Source organism: Eptatretus burgeri, chromosome 14 (genome assembly GCF_056783735.1).
Source record: "Eptatretus burgeri isolate ZD-2024b chromosome 14, Ebu_testis_v1, whole genome shotgun sequence".
NCBI classification, from domain to species: Eukaryota; Metazoa; Chordata; class Myxini; order Myxiniformes; family Myxinidae; genus Eptatretus; species Eptatretus burgeri.
This window is the reverse complement of record NC_140974.1, coordinates 49,203,408-49,230,907: the sequence shown is the minus strand read 5'-3', so window position 1 is coordinate 49,230,907 and position 27,500 is coordinate 49,203,408. Positions and strand designations below refer to the sequence as shown.

The window sequence follows — 27,500 nt, the reverse complement described above, 5'->3', positions numbered from 1 at the left end:
TGCTCATCTTCACTCATTCATTCCTCTTTTTCCCGCCTTTGGAATAAACTTCCTCACTCTATTCTTTCCCATTCTTCCCTCCAGGCTTTCAAAACAGCTGTTCACCACCACCTCTTATCTTCCCCCATCCAAATCCTCGATCTTTTCTACCCCCGATAATCCACCCAAGCCCACTTCCTTCAATTCTCCTGCTTTCCTTCCTGAAAGTCCCTGTAATGTCCATCTTCTCCTCGCCGTGTTCCCCGTCCCATCCCCATCCCTCTCCCTTCCACAGTTCACCTGTGTCTGTTCCCCAATGTTTTGTCCCTTCCACTCCCACCCCTCTTGTCTCATGCCTCCTTGCTGTGAGTTGTGTGTTAGCTCTCATACGAGCCTCGACCAAGGTATACAAAAAAAAAAAAAAAAAAAAAAAAAAAAAAAAATCCTGGGCAGGTCGCCACTCCGATGCAGGATCCTCGAATGGCTCAATCATCCCAGCAAACTGGTACTTATTTTGCCGACCTCAGAAGGATGACAGGCTGAGTCAACCCCACCTGGTATTAATTCAATGGTTAGCGAGATTTGATCTCAGGACCCTCGGATCCCAAGTCCACCACCCGAACTATTAAGACTCACCGACTCACTGACAGATATTAAAGATCGGGACATTCTGGGTGACAAAGAACGCTAAAATTTTGATTGTCGATGGACATCAAAGCTGACACACTGGGAAAAATAATCACAAAGCCATCAGAAAGCATCCAAAAATGAAAATATAAATAAATGAATAAAAAAAATGCAGGTGAGTGACCCGAGACAATGAGGAAACAAGGTAATTTGGTGTGCCAACAAACATCGAAGCTGGGACACCGAGAAAAGTCACTGAACCATTGGAAAGTGTCCTTAAAGGAAAATATAAATAAATGAAAATAAGCAAATGAATAAAATTAATGCAGGTGTGCGACATGAAAATGGAGAAGCAGGGTAATTTTGGTAACCGATGGACATTGAAGTCGACACGTGAGGAAAAATCACAGAACCGTGGGAAATAATCCAAACATAAAAATATAAATAAAAATAAATAAATAAAAAATCAAATGCAGGTGAGCAACCCAAGACAATGGGGATGCAAGGCTTGTGGGAAGAAAAACGTTATTAAAAACAACTGACCCCCACGCCTCACTGCCACATTCTGCAAGCATACCCTGCAGGTGTGTGTGTGTGTGTGTGTGTGTGTGTGTGTGTGTGTGTGTGTGTGTGTGTGTGTGTATATATATATATATATATATATATATATATATATATATATATATATATATATATATATATATATATATATATATATATATATATATATTTATTTCATACTGTACATATATATATTTCATACTGTAAATATATATATATATATATATATATATATATATATATATATTTCATACTGTACATATATATATATATATATATATATATATATATATATATATATATATTTCATACTGTACATATATATATATATATATATACATAAATATATACATAAATATTTACATATATGTATATATTAGCAAATACAACTCGTCGCTTCGCTGATGGGTCAATAAAGTGTCCGGGGGTGGGGGGGAGAGAAAGAGAGAGAGAGAGAGAGAGAGAGAGAGAGAGAGAGAGAGAGAGAGAGAGAGAGAGAGAGAGAGAGAGAGAGAGAGAGAGAGAGAGAGAGAGCAGGTGGAGGGTGAGAGGGGGAAATGGAGGCAGAGAGGATGAGGAGAGTGGAGTTCGGGGGGAGGTGGGGAGAGCGACACCACACCAAACGTTGCTATTCACTGTGGGAGGGAGGGTTGCATGCGAGACACACACACACACACACACACACACACACACACACACACACACACACACACACACTCCCACACAGGCAGAGTCAGCGAGAGAGCAACAGAGGTGTAGGAGGAGAGTGCATTTTTTGAGGAGGGTGAGCGAGGAGGGAGCAGAGTGAGAGAAAAGGGTTGGGGAAGAAGGAAAAAAAAAGACAGTTGAGGGGTGGAGGTGGGGTGAGCAAAGAGAATGATATGTGATGCTTCATGACCGAACACGGGGAAAAAAAACTGTCAGAACAGCTGTACACACAATAACACAACACAGTTTGTAAAGTAATCTGCAAGTACATCTGAAAAAGTTTGATTTTCCAATTCCAGAAAATTTGTGGGAAAATGAACCAAAAGAAATCACTGAAAACATTGAAGTACCGCTCACATACGACCTTATGATCCCATCAGGCATGTACATCGAAAACCAAGCATTGCAACCAGATATCAAACTTCGGTGCAAAAAAAATAGAAGAAGGCATTGTTAATCGAGGTGTTAATACTGGTGATTTTGGAATAACGATGCAGAAATCAAGAAAATGACCAAATACCAAGACCTCAAGCATGAAGTGAAAAGATCCTGGAAGCTTAAGAATGCCAAAGTTGTACCAGTGATGACGAAGAACCTCATGGGAATGATGAGGAAGAACCTCACAGAGATATTAACAAACCGTCCCTGGGGATATCACTTCAAACGAACTACAGTTGGAAGCCGTCCTGGTCACACACCCACACTTTGAGACCTGGCAGGTCTCTGTTTCACCTCCTGAAACCCACCCACATATGGATATAGCAGGCAACAGCAGCATCTTGCAGGAACACACACACACGACACACACGATGGTGGATACTTCGAGACCTGGAAGGATCCGTTGAGGAATCCATTCCACCTTCTGAAACCCACACATACAAAAAGATTTCAGCTTGGTCCGTGAATCATGACCCCTTACCGAAATGAAGGTGGATACTTTGACCCACCCTGGGAGGACTCCACTCCACATTCTGAAACCCCATATGGATGTACACACACATACACACACACACACACACACACACACACACACACACACACACACACACACACACACACACACACACAATCTCTTCCGTTATGGTAATACAGTTTATACACGTACACACATCCATCCACCCATCAGGACCATACTTTATGCATAGCGTTGGTGTTGCCTAAGCAGCCTCCTTGGCTAATGGGTACAATCCTGGGCAGGTCGCCACTCCGACACAGGATACCAACAAGCCACTCATTTTTTCCGACCTCAGAAGGATGACAGGTAGAGTGAACCCCACCTGGCGTTAATTCAACAGCGAGGGGAATTTGAACTCAGGATACTCGGATCTCAAGCCATCCACTCTAACCATTAAGCCAACACCATACATGTACACATGCATAAAATACACAAAAACGATAAACACAAAGATTTACCTTTAAACAGAGGTCTTTAAAATAGGAATTCAAGTGGGAAATTAGCAAAATTCAATTGAAAAATATATCAAGGCACAGAACACAAAATGTCGATCTCTGCTTTCTGCCTTCACAACCAGATCACGCCAAACTCGTGGTTAGATGGACCTTGTTGTTTTTTATATATGTAGCAATGTCGAAGGGAGGGGTGGGTTGTATTAGATCTTACAAAAGGTTAAAAAATAGGGATATCCTGTAAAAATAAAAATGCACATTTTCAGTGGATAAGACACCCCGAAACGATCAACCAAGCAGCTTGGAGAGCGCTCGCCAAGTGGATGAAGCACTCAAGCAAGCACTTCAAGGAAACGGCTAGTTTATGCTTCAGTCACATTTGGTTCAGCGGCCGTAGGGTCTAAAAAAATCTACGGCCACTAGCAATTATAGGGCGGCCGCAGAATTTCCACGGTCACACAATGTAGCAGGTCAGGTCAGGTATGGGAGCATGTGCCAGAACAGCGCGTCGCTGCATCCACTTTCCGCCGGTACTCCAGGGGCCTCCGTCTGGCCATCCCCCAGGCAGATGCCAGGCCCATCCCCACATATGTTTTTATGTAGCAGTCACATATGTTTTTATTTTTCGGGGAGCCGCACGAGGTATTTATAAATTGTGGAGACTGAAAACGTGGGGGTGCCGTACGGTCTATGATTTGATATCGCACAGTGACCTTAGGGCGTCCCTGCGGCGGCCATATAATTTTCAAGGCAGACGCAAGGTAGCCTCAAGGTGCCCGCAAGGTGACCGCAGGATGCCCTAAGGCGAACGTGGAAATAGTGCGGCCGCCGTAATTTTTTGGGGGTTGGCAAAATTCATTTTTCATTGATAAGAGCCTACGGAAAACGCACGAATAACGCAAGCCCACCGTACGCCCTACGTACGGTCGACGTGGAACACATCTACGTCATGGCTACGGCTTGTCGAATTGCTATGGCCAACCGAGAAATGAAAAAAGTTATAACTCCGCACTTTAATTCCACGGAGACCCCTACGGCCTGTAATAGATAGCCATACGGCGTAGGGCCACCCTGAGGCCACCTCAGAAACTCTGCGGCCGCCGCACGTTTCTGTCAATTCAGGGGGGAGGGGGGTACGGCGCCGTATCCGAGCCGTAGAGCAAATGTGACTCATGCTTTAGTAAGCGATTAGCAACACATTAATCATATGCCACCCGGAGCCGCCCGAAATGTCAAGCCACGAACGCTGACGTCTCCGGATGCTTATAAACATTACAATGTACCCAGCGATTTGTAGCTATGATGAACAGGCATTCGATAATATGAGTGAGGAAACTGAAAACAACAACGTTATCGTTAAGAAATCACTGCGCCCTATTCCAAGTTAAGGCAAGGTTGAGCAGCCCAAAAAACATGGCGGCTTCAGACCCCAGCGAGGTTATCCAGGAAATGCATTAAGACCCCTGAGAGCAAGGTGGCCGAGGATCACTTGATGAAGGATGTAGTTAAACAAGGCCGTTAATTATCTTCAAAAGGGGTGTTTTAATTAACGCAAATACCCAATTTTCACTCTTCCACTTCCTTGGAGTTTTATTAGTATGCATGCAAAGTTTCAGATTGCTTGGTTTTATAGTTTGGGAGCTATGGAGGAGACACACACATTGCCTTTTATTAGTTTAGGTATATATATATATATATATATATATATATATATATATATATATATATATATATATATATATATATATATATATATATATATATATATATATATATATATATATGCATATTGAAATATGTGGAGCATGACGAGTACTCCTCCGATCTCCAATGGACAAAAAATCCTACACCAAAGTGTCACCTTCAATCTGCAGGCCTCGGCACAGTGACGCTGTCAAACAGACAAAGTTTTGCATCAGTCAACATCAGCTCAACATCAAACAAAGCCAGGTATGCGGATTTCAGGTTTATTGACTTTTGGGGGTGCCTTTATTATTCAAACCAAGGGTAAAAAAAAGAATCCAAAACATTTAAACTGCTTGAGACGTTCACCTTGACCTCATGGCCAAAGTACACAGTCCAACAAGACTGTCCCTTTGGCATTCACATGCCCCTCAGCCCAAAGGCTGAAGCACATGGTCAACCAAACGCACACATCCTAAGCACAAAGGGCCAGAATGCATGGTCATACAATTGGACCCTCCATAGGAGCAAGTCCCCATGACTTCATCGGCATGCCGTCCCAAATTTTCATCAGGACGGCATACCAATAAACATCTAACCAATGAGGACAACTTCTGTTGTTTAAATATCAATCACACCTCTTGGCTGTTATGGTTAGCATCAGCCTACCAGGTCATGTCAGATCAGGTATGGGGCACGTGCTGGAGCAGTGCGTCGCTGTGTCAAACTTTCCGCCAGTACTCCAAGGGCCTCCATCTGGCCATCTCCAGGCAGATGCCTGTCCATCCCAATCTCCTTGAGATGCCGATCAACCTGCTGCAACTATTGTGGTTGGCCCATTGGCCTCCTCCACTCATGAGGTTCCCTCACTGAGAGATTCTGGTGAGCAGGATCAGCGTCAGAAAACGAGCCACATGTTCACACAGCAGCAGCTGATGCTCACGGACTATGCAGGTATCAAATCTCATTTGAGTCTCTCTCAGCAACTGCTCGTTGGACAGAAAGTTCAACCAGCAACAGCCAAGGATTCTCAGAAGAGACCTGGTACAAAAGGAATAAAGTCTCCATCTCAGATCCCTGGTCAGGGTCCAAGTCTCACATTCGTAGAGCAAGATTGGAAGCAACAAGTACCTGAAGACTCGGACTTTCATCCTCATGCACAGGAACCAATAGCACAACACCCCATGATCCAGTGAATCCATGACTCCCCAGGCCTGACCCAGATCTCCATTGACCTCTGGCTAACAGCCAGCAGCGACCTAAACATCACTGCCAAAGTAAGTGAATCTTTTCGTGACCTCAACATCCTTACCACAAACTGGTACAAACAGAGATCAAGAGAGCAGCATCCAATATTTCAGGGAATGCCTGGATCTTAGTTTTGACTGAGGAAACTCATAATTCCAATGGCTCTGATGCCTCACTCAGCACGTCGAGGGACCCAAAACGATATCCTGAGTCTCCGCAAAGATGACTGCATCATCTGCAAAATCAAGGTCAGAGATCTTGACATTCCCAGCGATGCATAGCAGCTTGATCTCTCCGACATCCTTCCCAGAATCCAGTTCATACAAGTGCTGAAAAGTTTGGTGGGGGGGGGGCAGTCCACATCCCTGACAAACCCCAGTAACAACTGGAAATAAGTCGGAGATGGTGTCACCGCATCTCACAGCACTCTCAGTACCAGAGAATAGTTCAGACATCAGATCGATCGGTTTTGGTGGCACCCAACGAAGACCACAAATCCTCCAGAGAGCATCCTGATTTTCTGAATCGAACGCCTTCCAGAGATCAACATAGGCGGCAAGCAGCCCTGCCGAAACTCTCTTCTGCATTGAGTGAGGACCTGAAGGGCAAGGAATCAGTCAGTCGTTGACCTCTTTGGTTGGGATGATGGTTGTGTTCCAGGCAGAGCACGGAACTACATGTAACGACATGAGTAAAGTATTTCCACCAACCTTGAGAAGTTCAGCATGGATGCCGCAGATCCCAGGAGCTTTACCCCATTTCAACTGGTTCACCGCAGCCTGTTTCCACAAGTGAAGGTGGACCACATGTGATTGGAATGTCAGCAATAGGGATAGTCACACCCCTGACATCGAACTCAACAGATGCTCAAAGTAACTGGCCCAGTGGGCCTTCACTTCAGACTCCTCTATCAGGAGCCCACCACCCTCCGCTCTAATTTTAGTACAATGAGGGACCGGCTTGGAGGAATGCAATGCGTGAATTCCCATGTAAGCAGGACGAGAATCATTTGACCACAGGTGATGCTCTACCAACTCACAGATTCCACGCACATAGGCCTCCTTGTCCACACTGAGCACACATACAGTTTTACGCCTCAGCTCCCTGAACAGCTCAGCTCTGCCATTCAACCTGGAGTTGCGACTCTGATCAATGGTATCCAGTGTCCCTTGCCAGACTAAATTCTTCTTCGTCCGACGGTGAGTTCCAAGACATTTACCAGCTACATCAAGGACGGTGGTCTTGAAGGCATTCCACAACTCTTCAGGATTCCCCAAAGCATCCAGATGCCTCACATCTCCACTCGGATTGTTCAAAAACTCCTCAGCTGCCCTCTCATCTTTGAGCTTGCTAACATCCAGCCTCGGCTGGGGTGGTACCATTCTCACTGATTTAAGCTACAACTTCAGAGTTGCAACCTAAGCCTGTGGCGGTACTGAGGAACTGAGCACTCTGGTTGGCCCTGCAGTTCTGGATCATCCTCCAATGACCATCAATGAGTACATCGTCAATCTCCTTTGCCACACCGCCAGTATTGAAATACCAAGTCCAGCGATGAGCATGTGGGTGCTGAAACCATGATGTAGCCACCCTAAGTCCAAGCCTTCTTGCAAAGTCAAGGAACTTGGTGCTATTCTGGTTTATAGTCCGAGACCCATGGGGACCAACACATGTCTCATAACCATCCCCCAAGATGAGAAGAGTATCTCAACTGGGGCACTGATGAACCACAGACTTGAGTGTGGCATAGAATGCATCCTTCACAGTGAGATCACTCGCCTCAGTCGGAGCATATAAAGACCAGGGAAACGACACCCAACGAGTGACGAATCCTTAGTCTCATCATACGCATCATACGCTTGTTACCTCAATTATCATTGGAGTCAGCTGATTGGACACAGCTACAGCAACTCCTTGGGGATTATAACCATCAGAGCGACCAGGCCAATAGTAGGTGTAATGACCTGCCATGATCTCACCACTATCTAGTCTCCGAACCTCAGAGAGTGCTGCAATACCGATGTTCAAACGCTTGAGCTCAGATGATAACAGAATCAGGTGATCATCCTCTCTTTGGGATATGACATTCCACGCACACACCTGAAGGGACCCCATCAGGTTGATCCAAGAAGACTGCAATCTGGTGGATGACATCTCAGCACCACCCTGAGACACACGACTGCAATTTGACCCGGGAAGATTACTCCGTGGTTTTCCTACTATCATCAAAGAGAGGGGGGTCCCAAAGGCTTTCCCCAATCCTGTCAGCTGGTGAGCTGCCCAGCAGAGGGTAGCTGCACAAGAGGTCTTCCAATGGAGTGTGTTTTCAGATTTCTTTGCATTTTTCTTGCATTTTGTGAAGTGAATGGTTTCACAGAGGCCAGAGTGCAAATCCTGCCACCAACCTCCTAAAATATGTATCCCAACAGCAGGAGGATGTCCTCAGACACAGTTGGGCACTCGATATGGATGGCCGTTGGCTCAAAAGTTGCTTCTCCGCCCTTTGACAGGTTTTGTTCTGAATTCTGCGGGTGTCCATATCACCTGGAAACCTGGTTGGGGAGATGGTTTAGTCACTGCCAACCCGACCATGAAACAGGTTAGTTCATGTTTATATGGTACGTGTAGCCAGCCACAGATCTAATCTGGCCTGACCCACCACAATACCTGACAATAACCTACCACAATACCTGACAAGGCCTACGAGGTCTCAAAATATTCACCTCCGTGTGTGTCTGTTGTTGATTGGTATCAACATGTGTGGGTTTCAGAAAGTGGAATGGAGTTCTCCCAAGGTGGGCTGAAAGTATCCACCTTCATTTCAATCAGGGGTCACAATTCATGGACCAAGCTTTGAAGTTTTTTGTTGTCAACGTTTTGTGCCGAGGTCTCTCTCCAAGAGACACTGAGTCCGAGACAGGTTTCAACTGCAGTTCATTTGTTGCAATATTCCCAGGGATGTTTTTTAAATTTCTCTGTGAGGTTCTTCATCATCATTACAATAGCTCCAACTATCACTGGTGCAACTTTGGCATTCTTCAGCTTCCAGGATCTTTTCAGTTTATTCTTGAGGTCTTGGTATTTAGTAATTTTCTTGATGTCTGCATTATTTAGTCCAAAATCACCGGTATTAACAACTCAATTAGCAATGCCTTCTTCTCTTTTTTATACCTAAGTGTGATATTTGATCGCAGTGCTTTGTTTTCGATATTCACGCACGATTGGATCATAAGGTTGTACATGAGCGGTACACTTCCATGTTTGTACATTGTACACTTCCATGTTTTTAGTCCATGCTTTTTGTTCATGCTCCCACAAATTTTCTGTAACTGGAATATCAATGTTTTTGGAGATATGCCAGCGGATTACTTTACAAACTCTGCTGTGTCATTGTGTATACAGCTGTTCTGACATCAGTTGTGTTTTTTTTGTGTGTGTGTTCAGTCTTTGAGCATTACATTTTCTCTTTGCCAACCCCACCTCCACCCTTCACCTTTCTTTTTTTTTTTTTTTTTTCTTCTTCTTCTTCTTCTTCTTCTTCTTCTTCTTCTTCTTCTTCTTCTTCTTCTTCTTCTTCTTCTTCTTCTTCTTCTTCTTCTTCTTCTTCTTCTTCTTCTTCTTCTTCTTCTTCTTCTTCTTCTTCTTCTTCTCTCTCTCTCTCTCTCTCTCTCTCTCTCTCTCTCTCTCTCTCTCTCTCTCTCTCTCTCTCTCTCTCTCTCTCTCTCTCTCTCTCTCTCTCTCTCTCTCTCTCTCTCTCTCTCTCTCTCTCTCTCTCATACCTCCTCCTTGCACTCTCCCTCCTGCATATAGCAACGTTTGGTGAGGTGTCACTCTCCCCACCTCCCACCTCCCCTCCCTTCCTCGCTCCCCATTTTCCACTATATATATATATATATATATATATATATATATATATATATATATATATATATATATATATATATATATATATATATATATATATATACATAGTATACCACCGGAAAGGATAATTAAAATGAGCGATTACAAAATAAAGCAGGTAAGTCAACATCAGTTGAGACTGAGACCTTCCTGCTTCGTTTGCTCATTGAAATGCAAAGAGGGATTTGTGAAAGCCAGAGCAAATCTGTCAGCAGTCTCGATTTCGAATTCGCTGTATACACATTAAAATGACTGGATGGTGTATAACAAAGGTAGGAAAAGTTCATTGCATGGGGTGTGCTTTGTGAGTAGTAAAGAGTGCTATGTAAAAGACAAAGAGAATCACTCAGCTGTTTCTGAAGTTGGGATGCTCAAATACATGTCAACGTGTGTATTACTGTACAACAAAGGTAAGAAAAGGTAATTTCCTGAGGACGAATTTTGTGAGAATTAAAGAGTGATGTGTGAAAGACAAAGAGAATGATTTTGCTAATTCTGGAGTTATGTTATTCATACACATGTAAACGTGTGAGTGAGGATGCTCAAACACATACGTTGCTTGGTCCTGCCTGGTAAATATGACATGCAAAGTAAGCACAAAATGTAAAAGACAGAAAAATAAATCTGAGCGAGTGGGGAGTTTTGGGACCCCAGATAAAATTTTCTTGTTACTCTGCAGCAAAATGGAATCTTCAAGCATCATATACACTTTTGACTGTCTCATATCGGCAAACAAATTCACAAAACAGGAAATAGTGTGGTTGCATTGCAGGCCAAATGTCAAATCGACAGAATTTCAGCACACCTGTAAACCCAGGTAAGGTCAGGTATGGGAGCATGCGCCGGAGCAGCGCGTCGCAGCGTCCACTTTCCGCCGGTACTCAAGGGGCCTCCGACTGGCCATCCCCAAGGCAGATGCCTGGCCCAACCCCATCTCAATGAGATGCCGATCAACTTGTTGCAACCAAGAGGCACGTGGTCAGCCCATTGGCCTCCTCCACTAACAAGGCTCCCTCGCTGAGATAATCTGTTGAGCAGGATCAGCGTCAGGAAAATGAGCCACATGTCCAAAGAGCTGCAGATAACACTCACGGACAATACAGGTAACAAATTTCATTAGAGTTTCTCTCAGCAACCGCTCGTAGGACACAAAGTCCGACCAACAAAAGCCAAGAATTCTCCAAAGAGACCTGGTACCAAAGGAATTAAGTCTCCATCCAAGAATCCTGGTCAGAGTCCAAGTCCCACATCCATAGAGCAAGACTGGAAGCACCAAGGACCTGAAGACACGGACTTTTGTCCTTCCACACAGGAACGGGAAGGCCACAACCCATTATCCAATGAATCCATGACTCCCCAGACACGACCCAGACGTCTGTTGACCTCTGTCTCACAGCCATCAGAGACATGAATATCACTGCCAGGTAAGTGAATCTCTTACTGACCTCAATATCCTAACCACAAACAGGTACTGATAGGATAGCAACATCCAATATGTCTTTGAAAGCCTGGACCTTAGTTTTGACCCAGGAACCCATAATCCCAGTGGCTCTGACTCCTCCTTCAGCACCTCAAGGGCCCTCAAAAGGATATCTGGAGTCTCCACAAAGATGACTGCATCATCTGCAAAATCAAGGTCAGAGATCTTGACATTCCCAAACGTTGCACTGCACCTTGATCTCTCCGACATCCTCCCCATAATCCAGTCCATACAAGTACTGAAAAGTGTGGGAGCCAGTACACACCCCTGACGAACTACAGGAACAACTGTAAATAAGTCAGAGATGGTACCATCACATCTGACAGCACTCTCAGTACCAGAGTATAGTTTAGACATCAGATCGATCAGCACCACACGAAGACCAAGAATCCTCCAGAGGGCATCCCGATTCATTGAATCAAATGCTTTACAGAGATCAACATCGGCTGCAAGCAGCCCCTGCCGAAACTCTCGCCTGCGTTCGGTAAGGACCCGAAGAGCAAGGATACGGTCAATCGTTGACCTCTTTGGTGTAAAGCCTGACTGCTCTGGATGCTGGTGCTCAAGCAGATGTTGGCGAACCCCATCAAGAATTATCCGAGCAAAGACCTTGCCCAGCACTGAGAGCAGCGTCACCCCTCAGTCATTGTTGCAGTCTTGGCGATCACCCTTCCCTTTCCAGAGAGGGACAACAAGGCCCCCCTTCCAGTCAGTTGGGATGATACCTGTGTTCCAGGCAGAGCACAGAACTGCATGCAACGACACGAGTACAGCATTTTCACCAGCCTTGAGAAGTTCAGCATGGATGCCACAGATCACTGGAGCTTTACCCCATTTCAACCGGTTCACTGCAGCCTGTGTTTCCACATACAGAGGTGGACCACAGTTGATTGGATGGTCAACAATATGGATTGTAACACCCATTAAATCCAACTCGACAGCTGGGGGATCAGCCTGCTACAGCCGCTCAAAGTAACTGGCCCAGCGGGCCTTCACATTGGACTCCTCTGTCAAGAGCCCACCACCCTCTGCTCTCGCTGCAGTACACCAAGGGATGGGCTTGGATGAACGCAATGTGTTAATTCCCCTGAAAGCAGGATGAGAATCACTTGACCACAGGTGATGCTCTACCCCCTCACAGATTCCTTGCACATAGGCCTCCTTTGCCACCCTTAGTGCACATACAGTTTTATGCCTGTTTCCTGAACAGCTCAGCTCTGCCATTCAGCCTGGCTCAGCGACTCTGTTCTATGGTATACAGTGTCCCTTGAGAGACAAAATTCTTCTTCACCCTCCAGTGAGTTCCAAGGCATCTACCGGCAACATCAAGGACGGTGGTCTTAAAGGCACTCCACAACTTTTCAGGATCCCCCAGAGCACCCAGACCCTGCAAATCTCCACTCAGCCTGTTCGCATGCTCCTCAGGTACACTGTCATCCTTGAGTTTGCTAACATCCATCCGAGGCTGGGATGGTACCATTCTCCTGGATTTAAGCTGAAAATTAAGAGCTGCTCCAAAAAGGTGATGGTCAGTATTGAGGAACTGAGCACTCCGGTAGACCCTGCAATTCTGGATCATTCTCCAGTGACCATCAACGAGCACATGGTCAATCTCCTTTGTCACACCACCAGCGTTGGAATACCAAGTCCAGCGATGAGCTTCTGGGCACTGAAACCATGAACCAGCCACCCTAAGTCCATGACTTCTTGCAAAGTCAAGGAACTTAGTGCTATTCAGGTTCACAGTTCCAGACCCATGAGGACCAACACATGTCTCATAACCATCCCTATCAGTTCCAATGGATGCTTTGAAATCCCCCAAGACTGGAAGTGTATCTCATCAGGGGCACAGACTTGAGCGTGGCATAGAATGCATCCTTCACGGTGAGATCACTTACCTCAGTCAGAGCATATGGAGATACGCGGGAAATGACACCCAAGGAGTGATGAATCCTTCGTCTCATAATACGCTCGTTGACAGGTGTTACCTCAATTAGCATTGGAGTCAACTTATTGAACACAGCTGCAGGAGCTCCTTGGGCATGGTAACCATCAAAGCAACCAGACCAATAGTAATTGTAACCACTCACCATGATCTCGCCACAATCCAGTCTCTGAACCTCAGAGAGTGATGCAATACCGATGTCCAAACGCTTGAGCTCAGATAATAACATAGACACGTGATCATCCTCTCTTAGGAATAGGACATTCCAGGCACCCACCCTAAGGGATCGCATCAGTTTAACCCAAGGAGACCGCCGTCTGGTGGACGACACCTCAGCACCAACCCGCCACACGCTCCCGCAATCTGACCCAGAAATGTTACCCCGTGATTTCCCTCCTCTCATCAAAGATTGGGAGTTCCGAAGGCTTTGCCCCAATCCCATCATCCTGTGAGCTGCCTTGCGAAGTGAAGCTGCACAGGAGATTCTCCCACACAGTGGGTTTTCAGATTTTTTTAATTACTTTTGGAATGTTTTGCATAATGAAGGGTTTTACGGTGGCCGGAGTGCAAATTCTGCCACCAACCTCCTAATAAGAAGTAACGCAACTGCAGGAGGACGTCCGCAGACACAGTTGGGCACTAGATATGGATGGCCGTTGGCTCACAAGGAGCTCCTCCGCCCTTTGACAGGTTTTGTTCTTCATCCTGCTTGATGTCCATATCATACAGCCTACTCACCAAGAAACTTGGTTGGGGAGACGGTTTCGTCGCCGACAACCCTACCATGTAACAGGTTAGTGCAGGTTTACATGCTACCTGTAGCAGGTCACAGATATAATCTTACCTGACCTGACTGAATATCCCGAATTGTTGCTGCACAAATGCCTGGCAAAGGCAATGACAGCAGGCTGGACGAATAGAGTGGTCGTTCTGACGGGAACGCATTATGGAATGGTCAGCAGGTTGTAATGCAATGTGTAATGAATGCTCTGTGATGGCAGAGCAGGCTTGTGCTAAGAGGGAGAGTAAGCACTAACTTTGTCTTTGGGCATGCTAGATGGTGGTTGTTGGCAGTGAGATGTTTGGCCAACAGAAAGGTGGTTAAGGTGGTTGTGATGCGGTGCCGTCCAGCAATGGGGCAGGTCTGAAGGAAGATGTGGAGAAAAAAAAAATCTTACCTAATCCCACACAATGCATGTTTCCCTTCCCATTAGACACAAGGAAGGACTGATCCTACCTGGAACATGTAATAAGGAAATAACTAACTTGGGAACCGCCATATGTTGGTTGCCATGACTGAGGAGTGACAGTTCACAGGACCGTAATAATTCTACTCATAAATGTGTGTGTGTGTGTGTGTGTGTGTGTGCGTGTGTGTGTGTGTGTGTGTGTGCCCTCTACAACTCCAAAACCATGAAACCTAGCAGCCCAAAACTTTGCATGCATACTAAGGGAATGCCAAGGTTGTGCATGAATGAAAAGTGAGTGTTTTGCTTAAGTTAAACACCCCCTTTGAAGACAATTAACGTCCTTATTCAATTATCCTTTATCAAGGTGTCATCCTCGGTCACCTCGCTGTCCCTTGTGCCATTCTGGTTTTTTTTTTTGGCTTGCTCAACAATGCCTTGATTTGGAACAGGTCGCAACGGTTTCTTTACAACAAAGCACTCAAATTTTTTCTTTCACTTTCCTCACTCACATGAATGAATGAGTGCATGGTGCATATATGAAAATTGGGTACTTGGATAAAGTCAAACACCCCTTTTTGAAGATAATTAATGGCTTATTCAAACATGCCTTGCCTTGCAAACACGATCTACTTTCACAGATTAATTAAAGCATATTATTGAAATATTATATTGGATGTGAGAATCGCATCTTGTGGACTAAATAATTATTAGTGTCAAAATCTCACGTGAAATCTGAAAATTTTAACAAATTGGCAGTTTTTATGTCGAAGTGCACTGTATTTATTTAAACAAATCATGAAACTTAAATTTTTGTACTGCTCAGACTATTACATTGAGTGAAGAAAATATTAAGGAATGTGCAGAAAGTGGAACTTCATTGAGCACAACCAAAAAAATTAACCATCAGGATCAAAGCTGCTTTTGCAAGCCATGGCGATAAAATCCACAGGGGTCTTATTTTGGCAATCCTGAACGCTTTGTTTTTTTTTCTCCTTTTTGTGCGATCTGCTTTCTTTATAAAGGATTAATGTAAATATCCGAATATATCCCTATCTATACTAATGAGTGTCAGTGTGTCTGTGTGTCTGTCTCCATCTCCATCTCCATCTCCTCCATAACTCAAAAACCATGAAAGCTAACAGCCTGGAACTTTGCGTGCATGCTAAGGGACCTCCAAGGGAGTGCATGAGTGAAAATTTGCTGTTTGGGTAAATAAAAACACCCATTTTGAAGATAATTAATGGCCTTATTTCATTATATCCTTTATCAGGCACATCCTTGACCACCTCACTCTCTATGGGTTCTTAAGGCATTTCCTAGGTTCCCTTGCTGGGGTCTGAAGCTGCCATGTTTTTTAGCCTGCTCAACTTTACCTTGACTTGGAACAGGCCACAATGATTTCTTAACGATAAAGTTTTTTTTTACTTTCTTCACTCATATTATTGAAAGCATTGATCATAATACCTATGAATTGCTGGATACATTGGATACCTTGCACTGCTTATAAACACCCAGAGATGCCAGCGTTCATGGGGTTATTTCATTTCTGCACATGCCATAACCATGAGAATCTCTTAAATGAAGCCACTCCAGAATTTAACTTAGCATCAATTCCGACTGCTAAAAAACGTGTGAATTTGTCCAATTCAGACATATTTTTATATTTTTTGTACCTCTGGGAGGTATGTGTTTAATATGATGGTTTGGTGACCAAGTGAGCTGTTCCTTATTAACCGTTTTGTTGGAGTGCTTAAGCCACCTGGCAAGCATTCCACAATATTTGCAATGTCACTGAATACTGTATATCGATCTGCTTGAACAAAGTTCAGGGGCCACTCACCTGCGATGGTGCAGCATTTAATACAATTTTTTAAAAATGAAACATTTCGTTAACACCATGGCAGGATAAGTGAGAGGTATGTATGCTCACTCTAAGCTGTCTAGCCTGGGTTCAAATCTCAACCCAGCTATAAACTGTCATCCTGGTGTTTCACAGGCAGAGTGATTCTTCAATGTGTGTGCCAGTAACCTGGACCCTCCTCCCATCTGTCAGAATTCCCCCCCCCCTCCCATCTCTCTCCCATTTCCGTCTCTCTCCCATTTCCGTCTCTCTGTCTCTGTCTCTGTCTCTGTCTCTGTCTCTGTCTCTGTCTCTGTCTCTGTCTCTGTGTCTCTCTCTCTCTCTCTCTCTCTCTCTCTCTCTCTCTCTCTCTCTCTCTCTCTCTCTCTCTCTCTCTCTCTCTCTCTCTCTCTCTCTCTCTCTCTCTCTCTCTCTCTCTCTCTCTCTCTCTCTCTCTCTCTCCAACCCCTCTCCCTCCCACTCCAATTCCTCATTCTCCCACCCTGATCACTCTCTCCTCTCTCTCCTCTCATTCTCTCTCTATCCCCTCTCCCCCTCTCTCCCCCACCCACTTTCTCCCCCACCCCTCTCACTCTCTCGCCCACCCCTCTCCCACCTCTAACCCTCTCTCTCCTTCTCTCCCCCTCCCCTCTGTCCTGCTCTCCCTCTCTCATCCCTCTCATTCCTCTCATCCTTCTCTTCTCTCTCTCCCTCTCCAACCCCGGTCCCTCTCTCTCTCCCACTCTCACCATCACCACCCCCCCAAATCCCTCTCCTTCCCACCCTAGCCCACTCTCTCCCTCTCTCATCTATCGTTCCCTCTCTCATCTCTCTCCCTCTCTTATCTCTCTCTTTTCCCCACCCTTCTCCCTCTTATTCCCACCCCTCACCCTCTCTCCCTCTCGCTCCCCTCCCTCCCTTCTATTTCCCTCCCCTCGATACTCTCTCCCTCTCTTTTGTCCATCCTCACTCCCTCCAATCACCTTCCTCTCTCCCTTCTCTCACTCTTTCTGCACCCCCTCCCCAACTTAATATTCCTGTCAGCAAAGTGACAGATTGCATTTTCTGGTAAGACATATGAAAAAATTAAAAGTTTTGTTTGAAATCTCTTCAACCATTTCAACGGAGTGCTTCCTTGAGTGTTTAAGCCACTTGGTGAACTCTCTACAAGTTTCGATCTCTGCAAGCTTCCATGGCAATACCGCAGCTTGGTTCTCTGTAGGGACACCTCCCGAGTTAGGAAGGCAAAATGAATTAGAAGATTACAATGAGTAAAAAATGTTTTGCAGTGGTTACAAAGCAATAAATTGCCACATCACGTCACGATATCCCAGAGGTACACGCACTCACTCTAAGCTGTTTAGCCTGAGTTGAAATCCCAACCCAGCTACAAATTGTCTTCCTGGTTTTTCACAGGCAGGGTGATTCAGAAATGTGTGTGCTGTCTCTTGGAAGGACATTAAAATAGGCGTCACATCTACCAGAATCCCCCCTCCCCTCTCCTCTCCCTCTCCTCTCTCCCACCTCTCCTTCTCCCCCTCCTCACTTTCCCATCTCCATATATATCTCTATCTCTCTCTCTCTCTCTCTCTCTCTCTCTCTCTCTCTCTCTCTCTCTCTCTCTCTCTCTCTCTCTCTCTCTCTCTCTCTCTCTCTCTCTCTCTCTCTCTCTCTCTCTCTCTCTCTCTCTCTCTCTCTCTCTCTCTCTCTCTCTCTCTCTCTCTCTCTCTCTCTCTCTCTCTCTCTCTCTCTCTCTCTCTCTCTCTCTCTCTCTCTCTTCCACCCATATCCTCTCTCTCACCGCTCCACCTCCTCCCCTACCCCTCCCCCTCTGTTAGGGGGACCATTAGGGACCGATGGTTTAGTTGTACATTTTAAATGGCTTCCCCAGAGTGTAGCATGTATGAATCCAATTTGGAGTAAGCCGAGCATAGAGGTGCAAAGGTCGCTGCACATGTCAGCATGCATGCAAGCAAGCCTTTGCCATACCGAGAGCATGGGTTTTAAGTGCTCCTGCCGATTTTATGTAGAATCTGGCAGTTAAACATAATACATTGCTGTTTGGGCATGTGTTTATCACCCTTCCGTTCCCCTCACGCTGCCTTCCCTTCCACACACTGATGCTTGCCTCATCCATGACCCCCTTCCCTCTCCACCACCAATGGACAGCTCTGGGTGGTTTCCATGTGCTGTATTAACATACTCTATTTCGTTCAATTCTGTACTACCCTCCAACCCCCCGACAGAAGTACCACTTGCAAATGCAAGTCCAGAACCCCTCCACCCCTTTACCCATCAAGTCTCATTACCAAATGCAAGTCCAAATTCCCCTCCCTCATGCTTACCTCCTCCCAAACCCCTCCCCCTCCCCCTGTGCCTTTCCTCTCTCCCCCATCCTCCTCGCTCACATCCTCCTCCCAGAGCCTATCGTGATGTTTGTCAGCATGCATGCAATTATCGTTTGTTAGCATCCTTCCCCCCCCCTTCCCTCACTCTCCCCCTTCATAACTTTTCTCTTCCTCACCCCCTCCTCACTCCTCCACCCCTCCTCACTCCTCCACCCCTCCTCACTCCCCCTCCGTCCTCTCTCTTCCCCATCCCTCCTTTCTCTCTTCTGCCTCTCCCCTCCCTTCCCTCCTTTCTCGTATCTCCCTCTTCTTCTCATCTCCCCCCTCTCTTCTGTCTCCCCCCTCCCTCCCCTCTCTCCCCACCCTCCCTCCTTTTTCCCACCCTACCCTCAAAATCCCCCCACCCCGATAGGCAAAGCAACGGGTTGTATTTACAAGTGTATGTGTGTGTATGTATATATATATATATATATATATATATATATATATATATATATATATATATATATATATATATATATATATATATAATCCAAAACAGAGCCCTTCCAAACCGATAAATGCAACACAGCATGCCGTGTGCCCATGCATACCGCTTCAGGTCCAAACCAGATGGCTTCAGCAGAGCATGCTTGAGTCTATTTTAAAGACCAGATATTTAAAAGTCACAAGTAGTGCAGCCGCCAACCATGGTTTCACTCTCATATGAGCCCATCAGGACGACATACCACACAATCGTTCACTTCTGGCCATGCCAACCTTATCGATTTAATACTGTGTTACACCTCCTAACTTTATGGAGCAGTCAGGCACAGATCCTGGCCCATATTGCCCGCCCAGAGGACGGGAGTGCCTGCTTGTTCTACTCATAGCTAGGATGTGTAAGTTAGACACCATGTTGTACTCGTATACCATATAAGTATACGGGTTCACGCCACACAAATTTTTTATTTCACATTATTTTTGCTGCTGTTTTTCTGCATGATCTCGAAACCTGTGGAAGGAGAGGATGCGTGTGACATAGGCGAGATGGGTCCACAAAAGGTGTTTTTGCTGGAAGATTCATATTCAGAAATGAAGGCACCCTCAACTATAGTGTAGGTAGCTTCTCAGTCTGCAATGTTCAGACCCATCGTTCTGACCACCGGTGGTTCCATGTGAAGACCACGAGGTGGTCGAAACGTCAGACCTGGGAGTTGCTTACTGGAGAAGCTATACTATAGTTTCTGGAGTGTGATTGGCCGAATGACCTTCTCTTTTTGTTTATTTCATGCATCAGTGTTTTTTTTCTTAACAACCCTTTTAACCAATCGAGCATCCTTATTGGTTTAATTGTTTCTTCCCAAAGAACCGCATGCTGGCAGAGTGCGCAGAGCGTACTGAGATGAGATATGCTCAGCAAGCTCGAAATCTTCAGGAACTGGCGGAGCGTCTACAGGCGGCATACTTCGAGACAGGTGGAGTTGTGGCCCAAAAGGTTAATCTTATACAGTCTCTTGTCGGTGACCAAGGGACACTCTGGGATGAGATTGCTGCCTACGAAAGACATTTTGAAGGATGGGAATGTGGAATCGGTGAACAATGTTATCACAAATGGAAAGAATAAAAAATACTCCCTCCATAACATCATGCGTGTCCACAATGTTCGAGTATGTTCAACATTTGATCGTTTCATTGATCGTTGGAGTCTCGACCCAGGTGTCAACTGTCGCCATTGGGTGTGTTCCAGTGCTGGATTAACCATTAGGCAGACAAGGCATGTTGTGCCTTCGGGCCAGCCAAAAATTCAGGCCAAAAATTATTTTCACATTAAATATTTGTCTTTTTTTGTATTAAATATTTTGTTCTTGAATCAGTTCATCTTTTGTCAGGGGTCCATTTCCATGAGCCCGAGATCTAATTTAAAATTTTCAGGCCATTCTCTAAAATTTCAAAATGTGCCTTAGGGCCGGCCGAGGCTTAATCCGGCACTGGTGTGTTCGATCAGCAAGCAGCTTGATATCGCTGCCAAGCCAACTGGCTGGTCCATATCAACCACTTTGCAAGCCGCTCGCCTCGCCGCTCGGCAGCGGAGCAAGCGAATAAAGAGAGGTGCTTCATTATGAGAGCAAAAAATGGCCACTATAGTCCAATCCAGAATGATAGCACAACCAATTCAATGTTCTGAAGCACAGCCCTGCTATGTATACTCATAAGACTAGTAATATGTGTCCACAACCATCCTTGACCATGATGTGGAACATCGGCTGAGGCCCGAGTGCAAATGCGATGAAAAAGGACCCCACTGAAAGTTCCGATCAACATAAAGTTCAGGATAATATTTTAGTTCTCATTATCTTCTATGCTGTCCATTGTGCCACACTGCTGACACGTCGCGTGTGATCAACATTAGAGATGGTGCAAGCCAAATTTTCTCGAGCTTGAGTTGAGAAAAGTTTTCAAACATCTAGAACCCAAGCTCGTGCTTCTCCCCGGTAATTTGTTTCCCGGGAATTCCAGGAAAATGATGAGCTATTGATTCGGGATTCCTGCCTTTTCGGCATTTTTTTCGGTTCGGACTCAGAAAATTTGGGCTCGAACCATCTCGAGTGGCAAGTGTAGATGTGCTTGTGCTTGCACAGTGTGTCCTCGGAACGTACTTTCCCCACACTAAGGAAAGACTCATCAACTTGTATTTTATGGCCTTCAAAGCCATCCCACAACCAAGTTGACTGAACAAACCAATGTGTGCAATAGTAAAAGCTCGGCTTCATACAGAGATGATTGGATGGAAAATGCTGCCGGCATTCCAAAAACTCTGTTGTCTGAAGGCACGGGTTGCAGGGTGTTTCACATAGCAGGAATAAACAGCCTCGACCTCACTTGGCTTGACCTCGATCAGATTATTGACACATCCATTTCATACTGTTATTGTTACATCTACTTTTACTCTGAATTGTTCAAGATCGACAACCATCCAAACCCCTACCCCCCCTCCCCCAAAAAATTCACAGTGGTAGGTTTACAGCAGGGGGCTCCTCCTTCTAACTCCCCATTTATTTATCTTTTTTCCCTCTTCTTCATACTCTGTAGCTGCTGTTACCACGCTAAATTCGTTTGGGAAGTTGTCACAAGGGAATGGAGAAAAACTGAAAACGACGGACCTGGACAACGCTTGAGTGCCACGATACAGTGGTTTCCCCAAAAATTTAAGTTGGGGGAGGGGGGGTGTTTGAATTTCCAGGTAGTGAGGACTTCAGATCAGTTATATTGCATGAGGAGTGAGATCGTGAGGGTGAGGATAGGCACAAGGCTGTGTTCTAGCACCAGAGAGTTAAAATTGAAAAAAAGTTTGATGGCAATTTTAATTGATAGAAGAAAGGAAGATGGTTTGTAGTTTTGAAATGTGGTGTTCGAGACGAATGGTATCAATCGAAAAGACTGCAAGAGGAACAAACAAGGTAGAATTCGACCACCATGGACAATAGAAGCGCTGATGCTAAAACAGAAACTTTCATACTTTGGACATATCATACGTGCAGAACAGAAAAATCTGGAGAAGTCAATAAATTAATGTTGGCTGAAGATGAATGATGATGAACTCAAACCTCAGATGAAGGGCGACATGAACTACATCTACATCCTTCTTGGTTTGTTGTTGTAATGTTGCACGACTTTGTTGATGAACTTTTCAAATGCAGTGCGATCATCTTTGGTGGCAATTCCCTTGACCAGATACTTGGGGTCCTTCAATTGACTTGCTCGTTAGTTCATTTGTACGATCAGTCAGAAGGCGACTTCTTTCGGAACGCAGAATTCTATTCAATGAAGAAAAAAAAAATGCTCACCTGTAGCTGTTGTGACTGAACGGAGTAAAAGATGAATCCTTACTTCTCTCATTCTGGGAAACATAGCAAAGAGATGAGGTCCAGACACCAGTGATGATAAAAACAACTTGAAGTTAAATCCTCATTCATTCGCCGTATAATATTCCACGCTGTGTTCAAATTCTCCATTCTGTCCTGATGACGTGGTAGCCCCATTGCTGGCCGTGCCTCACTCCAATGAACTGGAAGTGTTTTATGAGATAGGTACCTGTAAAAACTACGGAGAGGTAAAGTCGATGCCAGAAGTCATTGTTGTTAATTTGTAAGAATCAAGTCTGTGTACTTTTTGAGGTCGCTTCACAAACGCTTCTTGCCCTCATCAGTTCGGAAGTCAATATAAACGCCTTCACCGGTCAACTTATGGACTGAAGTCTTCGCTTCTTCCGGTACGTTTTCAATGGATGATAGCATTGTTTCCATGGAGACCGCCATATTGTTAAGCGCTCCTTTCAGTTGAAGTGCTAGTTTGAGCACATTGAATCAAGCAAGCCGCTTACGAATGGAACGCACTCCCGGCCAGCAGGTTTGTGATAGATTTGGCCCCAAAAACGCTCCCGGCCACAAGAAGGTTGGAACAATAATATTGAGGCTGTTGAAGGAATTCATCGTTAAGTGATGATATAACACTCCTATTTTTTCCATTTTTCAACTTTCACTTTTCACACTGTCGTCGGTCTGGTCTACTACCTCCGCCGCCGAAGGTGAAGGAGGTTATGTTTTCACCCCGCTGTGTCCGTTTGTCTGTTTGTCTGTGTGCAGGATATCTCAAAAAGTTGTGCACGGATCCGGATGAAATTTTGTGGGCAGGTTTGATGTGTGACAATGAAGAATTGATTAGATTTTGGTGAATATCCTGATCCGGATCTGTATCTGATAAATTTTTTGAGTGATTCTTCACCATTGAGAGAGAGGACTAAAAACGATATATTACTGCGTAGAATGATATTTCAAAAATGTATTGGGCCCCATATATTCTCGTGGATCAGGCATTACCTCGCGGAGGTACGTGCTCTACCAAGTGTCCTTCTAGTTCATTCATGAATCATTCTTTTATTTCAATCAGACTAAACAGAGGGAGATTGAGATATGGGAACAGGCAATGTGGACCAGACTTGGCAGCAGCCACATAACCGAGAAGGTTCACGAGGTTGTGTCATGTTCTATTTAATTATACCTTTCTGCATCTAAGGGTTAAATTGAATTTTAAAAATCCATAATATTTTTTCATTGTACAAAATAATTTTTTAATCTTTTAATTAGTATACAAAATGGAGGCCCAGATCATGATTAATGAGGGTAAAAGGAAATCAACTGATAGGTGGGCAACAGAGGGACACAAACAAGCAAGCGAATGAACGAACAGGAACAGCCCGGTGTTGGCTTTATGGTTAAGGTGGCTGGCTTAAGATCTTAGGGTCTTCAGTTGAAGCTCCTGTTTTTCTCTGATGAATTAACACCAGGTGGGTTGACTCAGCTATTCATAATTCTGAGGTTGGCGAAATGAGTTCCAGCATACTGGTAACAGAGGCACTGCATCTGCAACGCAGTTGCTCCCCCCAGAAAATGATGCAGTCAGCAGCCACAGGCTGACATGATGACATTAATAAAAGTAGGACCGTGCGTCCTGAAGCTCACCTTGAGGAGGAGCAAGTCACTCAAAACGCCCCACCCCTGCAGACCCCCTTGGACCTTGATCTATTTTCAATGTCGTGAACAAACTTTGGTACATCATGAGTGATGAAAGTTGTGGTCAAGTTTCATCGAAATCCTGTGCTTGGTTCAGGCGATAATGACTGAAGTGTTTACAGACTCACTGACTGACTGACTCTCACCAAAAAGGACACTGTACGATCAAATAAGCTCACCTGACTGAAGTCCAGGTGAACTAAAAATGATGGGTAGGGATGGGAGATGGTGGTTTGCCGCCTCTTTAAAGCCGGTGGATGGCGGAGTGGCATTGAATGACCTCAGCAAGGCGGGAGAAAAGACGAATATAAGAGTGGTGTGCGGAAAGCCTGGATTTTGGAAGTTCAAGAACGGGTACGTCATGGGGCGAGGTTTGATGGCCTGACCGATGAGATGTGCAGTCAGGGGAAAATCCAGGAATTGGGTAGGGGGGGTTTCCAAATAACAGAAAATTATAAATTTTCTAAATAATTTACGGTGATCTTGGTGGTTTATTGTTGATTAACCTCCGCCATCGAAGATGGATGGAGGTTACTGTTTTCACCCCTTTCTGTTTGTTTGTTTGTTTGTTTGTGAACAGTATTACAGAAAAACTCCTTGACGGATTTCGACGAAACTTGGTGGGAGGGGGGGGGGTAAGGTCTGGTCCAAGGATCATGCCATTAAATTTTGGACTTGGTCCAAAATACAATATGGCCACTATGGCGGCCAATTTGAAAAAATATTTGAATTTTTTTTTTTTTGCATTTCTACATGTTTTAAGTGATTTCCACCCCCCCCCCCCCCAAAAAAAAAATTGTTAGAGAAAAAAAAATTTGCAACTTTTTTTTCAACAAAATTTCGATTTCTTTTTTTGCATTTCTACATGTTATAAGTGATTTCCAACAAAAAAAACATGCCAAAATTATAATTGCGGCTGATTTTGGAACTTCAGGTGGATATACCCACGTAAAATCAATTTCTGTCTCAAGGAATCTAGTTATGACGAATGAATTGAGTATGTAAAAGTTAAAAGTAAAAGGGGAAGTTGCAAACTATAACTCTGTGAGCACTGTTGACGTCAAATTGAATGAATAGGATATCAGGTTCACTTAAGTGACCTAGCAGTATTGGCGGCAGAGGTTTTACACTCTACCGAGTGCTCCCCCTCTAGTTAGGTACTGTATTGATACAGTTTTTCTGAGGCTTCTGGCCTTTTTTGTGGCACACTTTCGTGGGAGAAGGAGTTCTGGGTGACCAGGAAACCCCTGGGTTTGCCACTGTAATGGTAAATATTTTTGTGTTGGGGGGGGGGTCTGGGCAATTCATCAGAAACCCCCTGGATTTGCCACTGGCAGGAACGAGACCAGGAGTCTGAGAGGTCACCGACCATTCCACAATGTGTGACAAATCGTTCTTGTGCTTGTTCCTCGTCGCGGGAGATTACAATGATGAGTTTTTTTTAAATTCCATGCATGTTTCACTTTCATCGGGTGAGGATTGACTCACGAATTGTTTCAATGGTGGCTTTTATGGTTCACTGTCCACAACTAAAGTTGATTTCTCTTCTTCCTCCTTCCTATGGTGTGGATATGTTTATTGCTTCTGAATTTATCACGAGAAATGAACACATCCTTGCTATAAAAAGGCCTCATTTATAAATAATGCCCTGAAAAATTACAGCCACATGCTGCATATAAGGGTCGTATATGTATTACATACGCAAGTATGGCGGCATTTCAACCCTCCCCATCGCACCACCTGAATACAGTCAATGGAAGCCCTTTACCTTCCATCCCCGAGCTCCAATTGCTAACTAAACCTTTTACTCTTCCTTCTCCACTCTCTCTAACCTGAACCTTGTGGAATCAAACGACTAAGCCAATCTCCATCAGATTTTGCATTCATACCCAAGACCAGGTCATGCACACAAAATACCACTCCCACCCACTCCCTGTGAGGGTGGGGAGGTGACTTGCAATTTTCGCCTGCACATGGAATAGTGCAAGTAATGCAAGTGATCCCTGCCTGAGGGAGGGGGTATTGAGCGTGGGGAAACATTGCTATTTCTGAAAACAAATCCTTTTACTCCCAGAGGGAATGGGTGTTTACTAGTTACTTCAAAAGGTGCTCAGCCAGAGGGGGGCAATGCTTTTTTTGAATGAATAAATGGAGAGTGAGAGACAGAGGACATGGAGAGACCCAAAGGACAGAGGGGGGGGGAGAGAGAGAAGGAGAGAGAAAGAGAAAGAGAAAGAGAAAGAGAAAGAGAAAGAGAAAGAGAAAGAGAAAGAGAAAGAGAAAGAGAAAGAGAAAGAGAAAGAGAAAGAGAAAGAGAAAGAGAAAGAGAAAGAGAAAGAGAAAGAGAAAGAGAAAGAGAGAAGAGAAAGAGAGAGAGAGAGAGAGAGAGAGAGAGAGAGAGAGAGAGAGAGAGAGAGAGAGACAGAGAGAGACAGAGTGAGAGAGAGACAGACAGACAGACAGAGAGAGAGACAGAGAGAGAGACAGAGAGAGAGACAGAGACAGAGAGACAGAGAGACAGAGAGACAGAGAGACAGAGAGACACAGAGCGAGAGACAGAGCGAGAGACAGAGCGAGAGACAGAGCGAGAGACAGAGAGAGACAGAGTGAGAGAGAGACAGAGCGAGAGAGAGACAGAGCGAGAGAGAGACAGACAGACAGACAGACAGAGCGAGAGACAGAGAGAGAGACAGAGCGAGAGAGAGAGAGACAGACAGACAGACAGACAGAGAGAGACAGAGACAGAGACAGAGCGAGAGACAGAGCGAGAGAGAGAGAGAGAGAGAGAGAGTCGGGGAAGGAAGAGTGGAGGGAGGAGGAGTGGGGGAGGAGGAGTGGGGGGAGGTGGAGTAGGGGGAGGTGGAGTGGGAGGAAGAGGAAGGGTGGGAAGAGGAAGAAGATTAGAAGTGGGAGGGGGAGGACGAGGAGGAGTGGGAGGGTGAAGAGGACGGGGAGGAGGAAGAATACTAATGGAAGGAACGTTATATTCCGCTTGAGATGAACCTGGTGTTTCACTAGTTGAAGCTTTA

The 27,500-nt window shown here is 45.0% G+C and overlaps 2 protein-coding genes across 2 annotated transcripts in view; one reads left to right on the top strand and one right to left on the bottom strand.

The window, feature by feature from the left end:
* The window catches only part of LOC147013144 (uncharacterized), a 31,199-nt gene extending 10,644 nt beyond the window's left edge, over positions 1-20,555 (top strand). Inside the window, exon 4 of the mRNA XM_085854764.1 lies at positions 20,268-20,555. Within this exon, the coding sequence (XP_085710890.1) occupies positions 20,268-20,525 (258 nt within the window). The 3' untranslated portion in view covers positions 20,526-20,555. The remainder of the gene's footprint in view (positions 1-20,267) is intronic.
* Positions 1-27,500, bottom strand: part of LOC147013143 (uncharacterized) — a 96,187-nt gene that overhangs the window by 56,481 nt on the left and 12,206 nt on the right. The window lies entirely within an intron of this gene.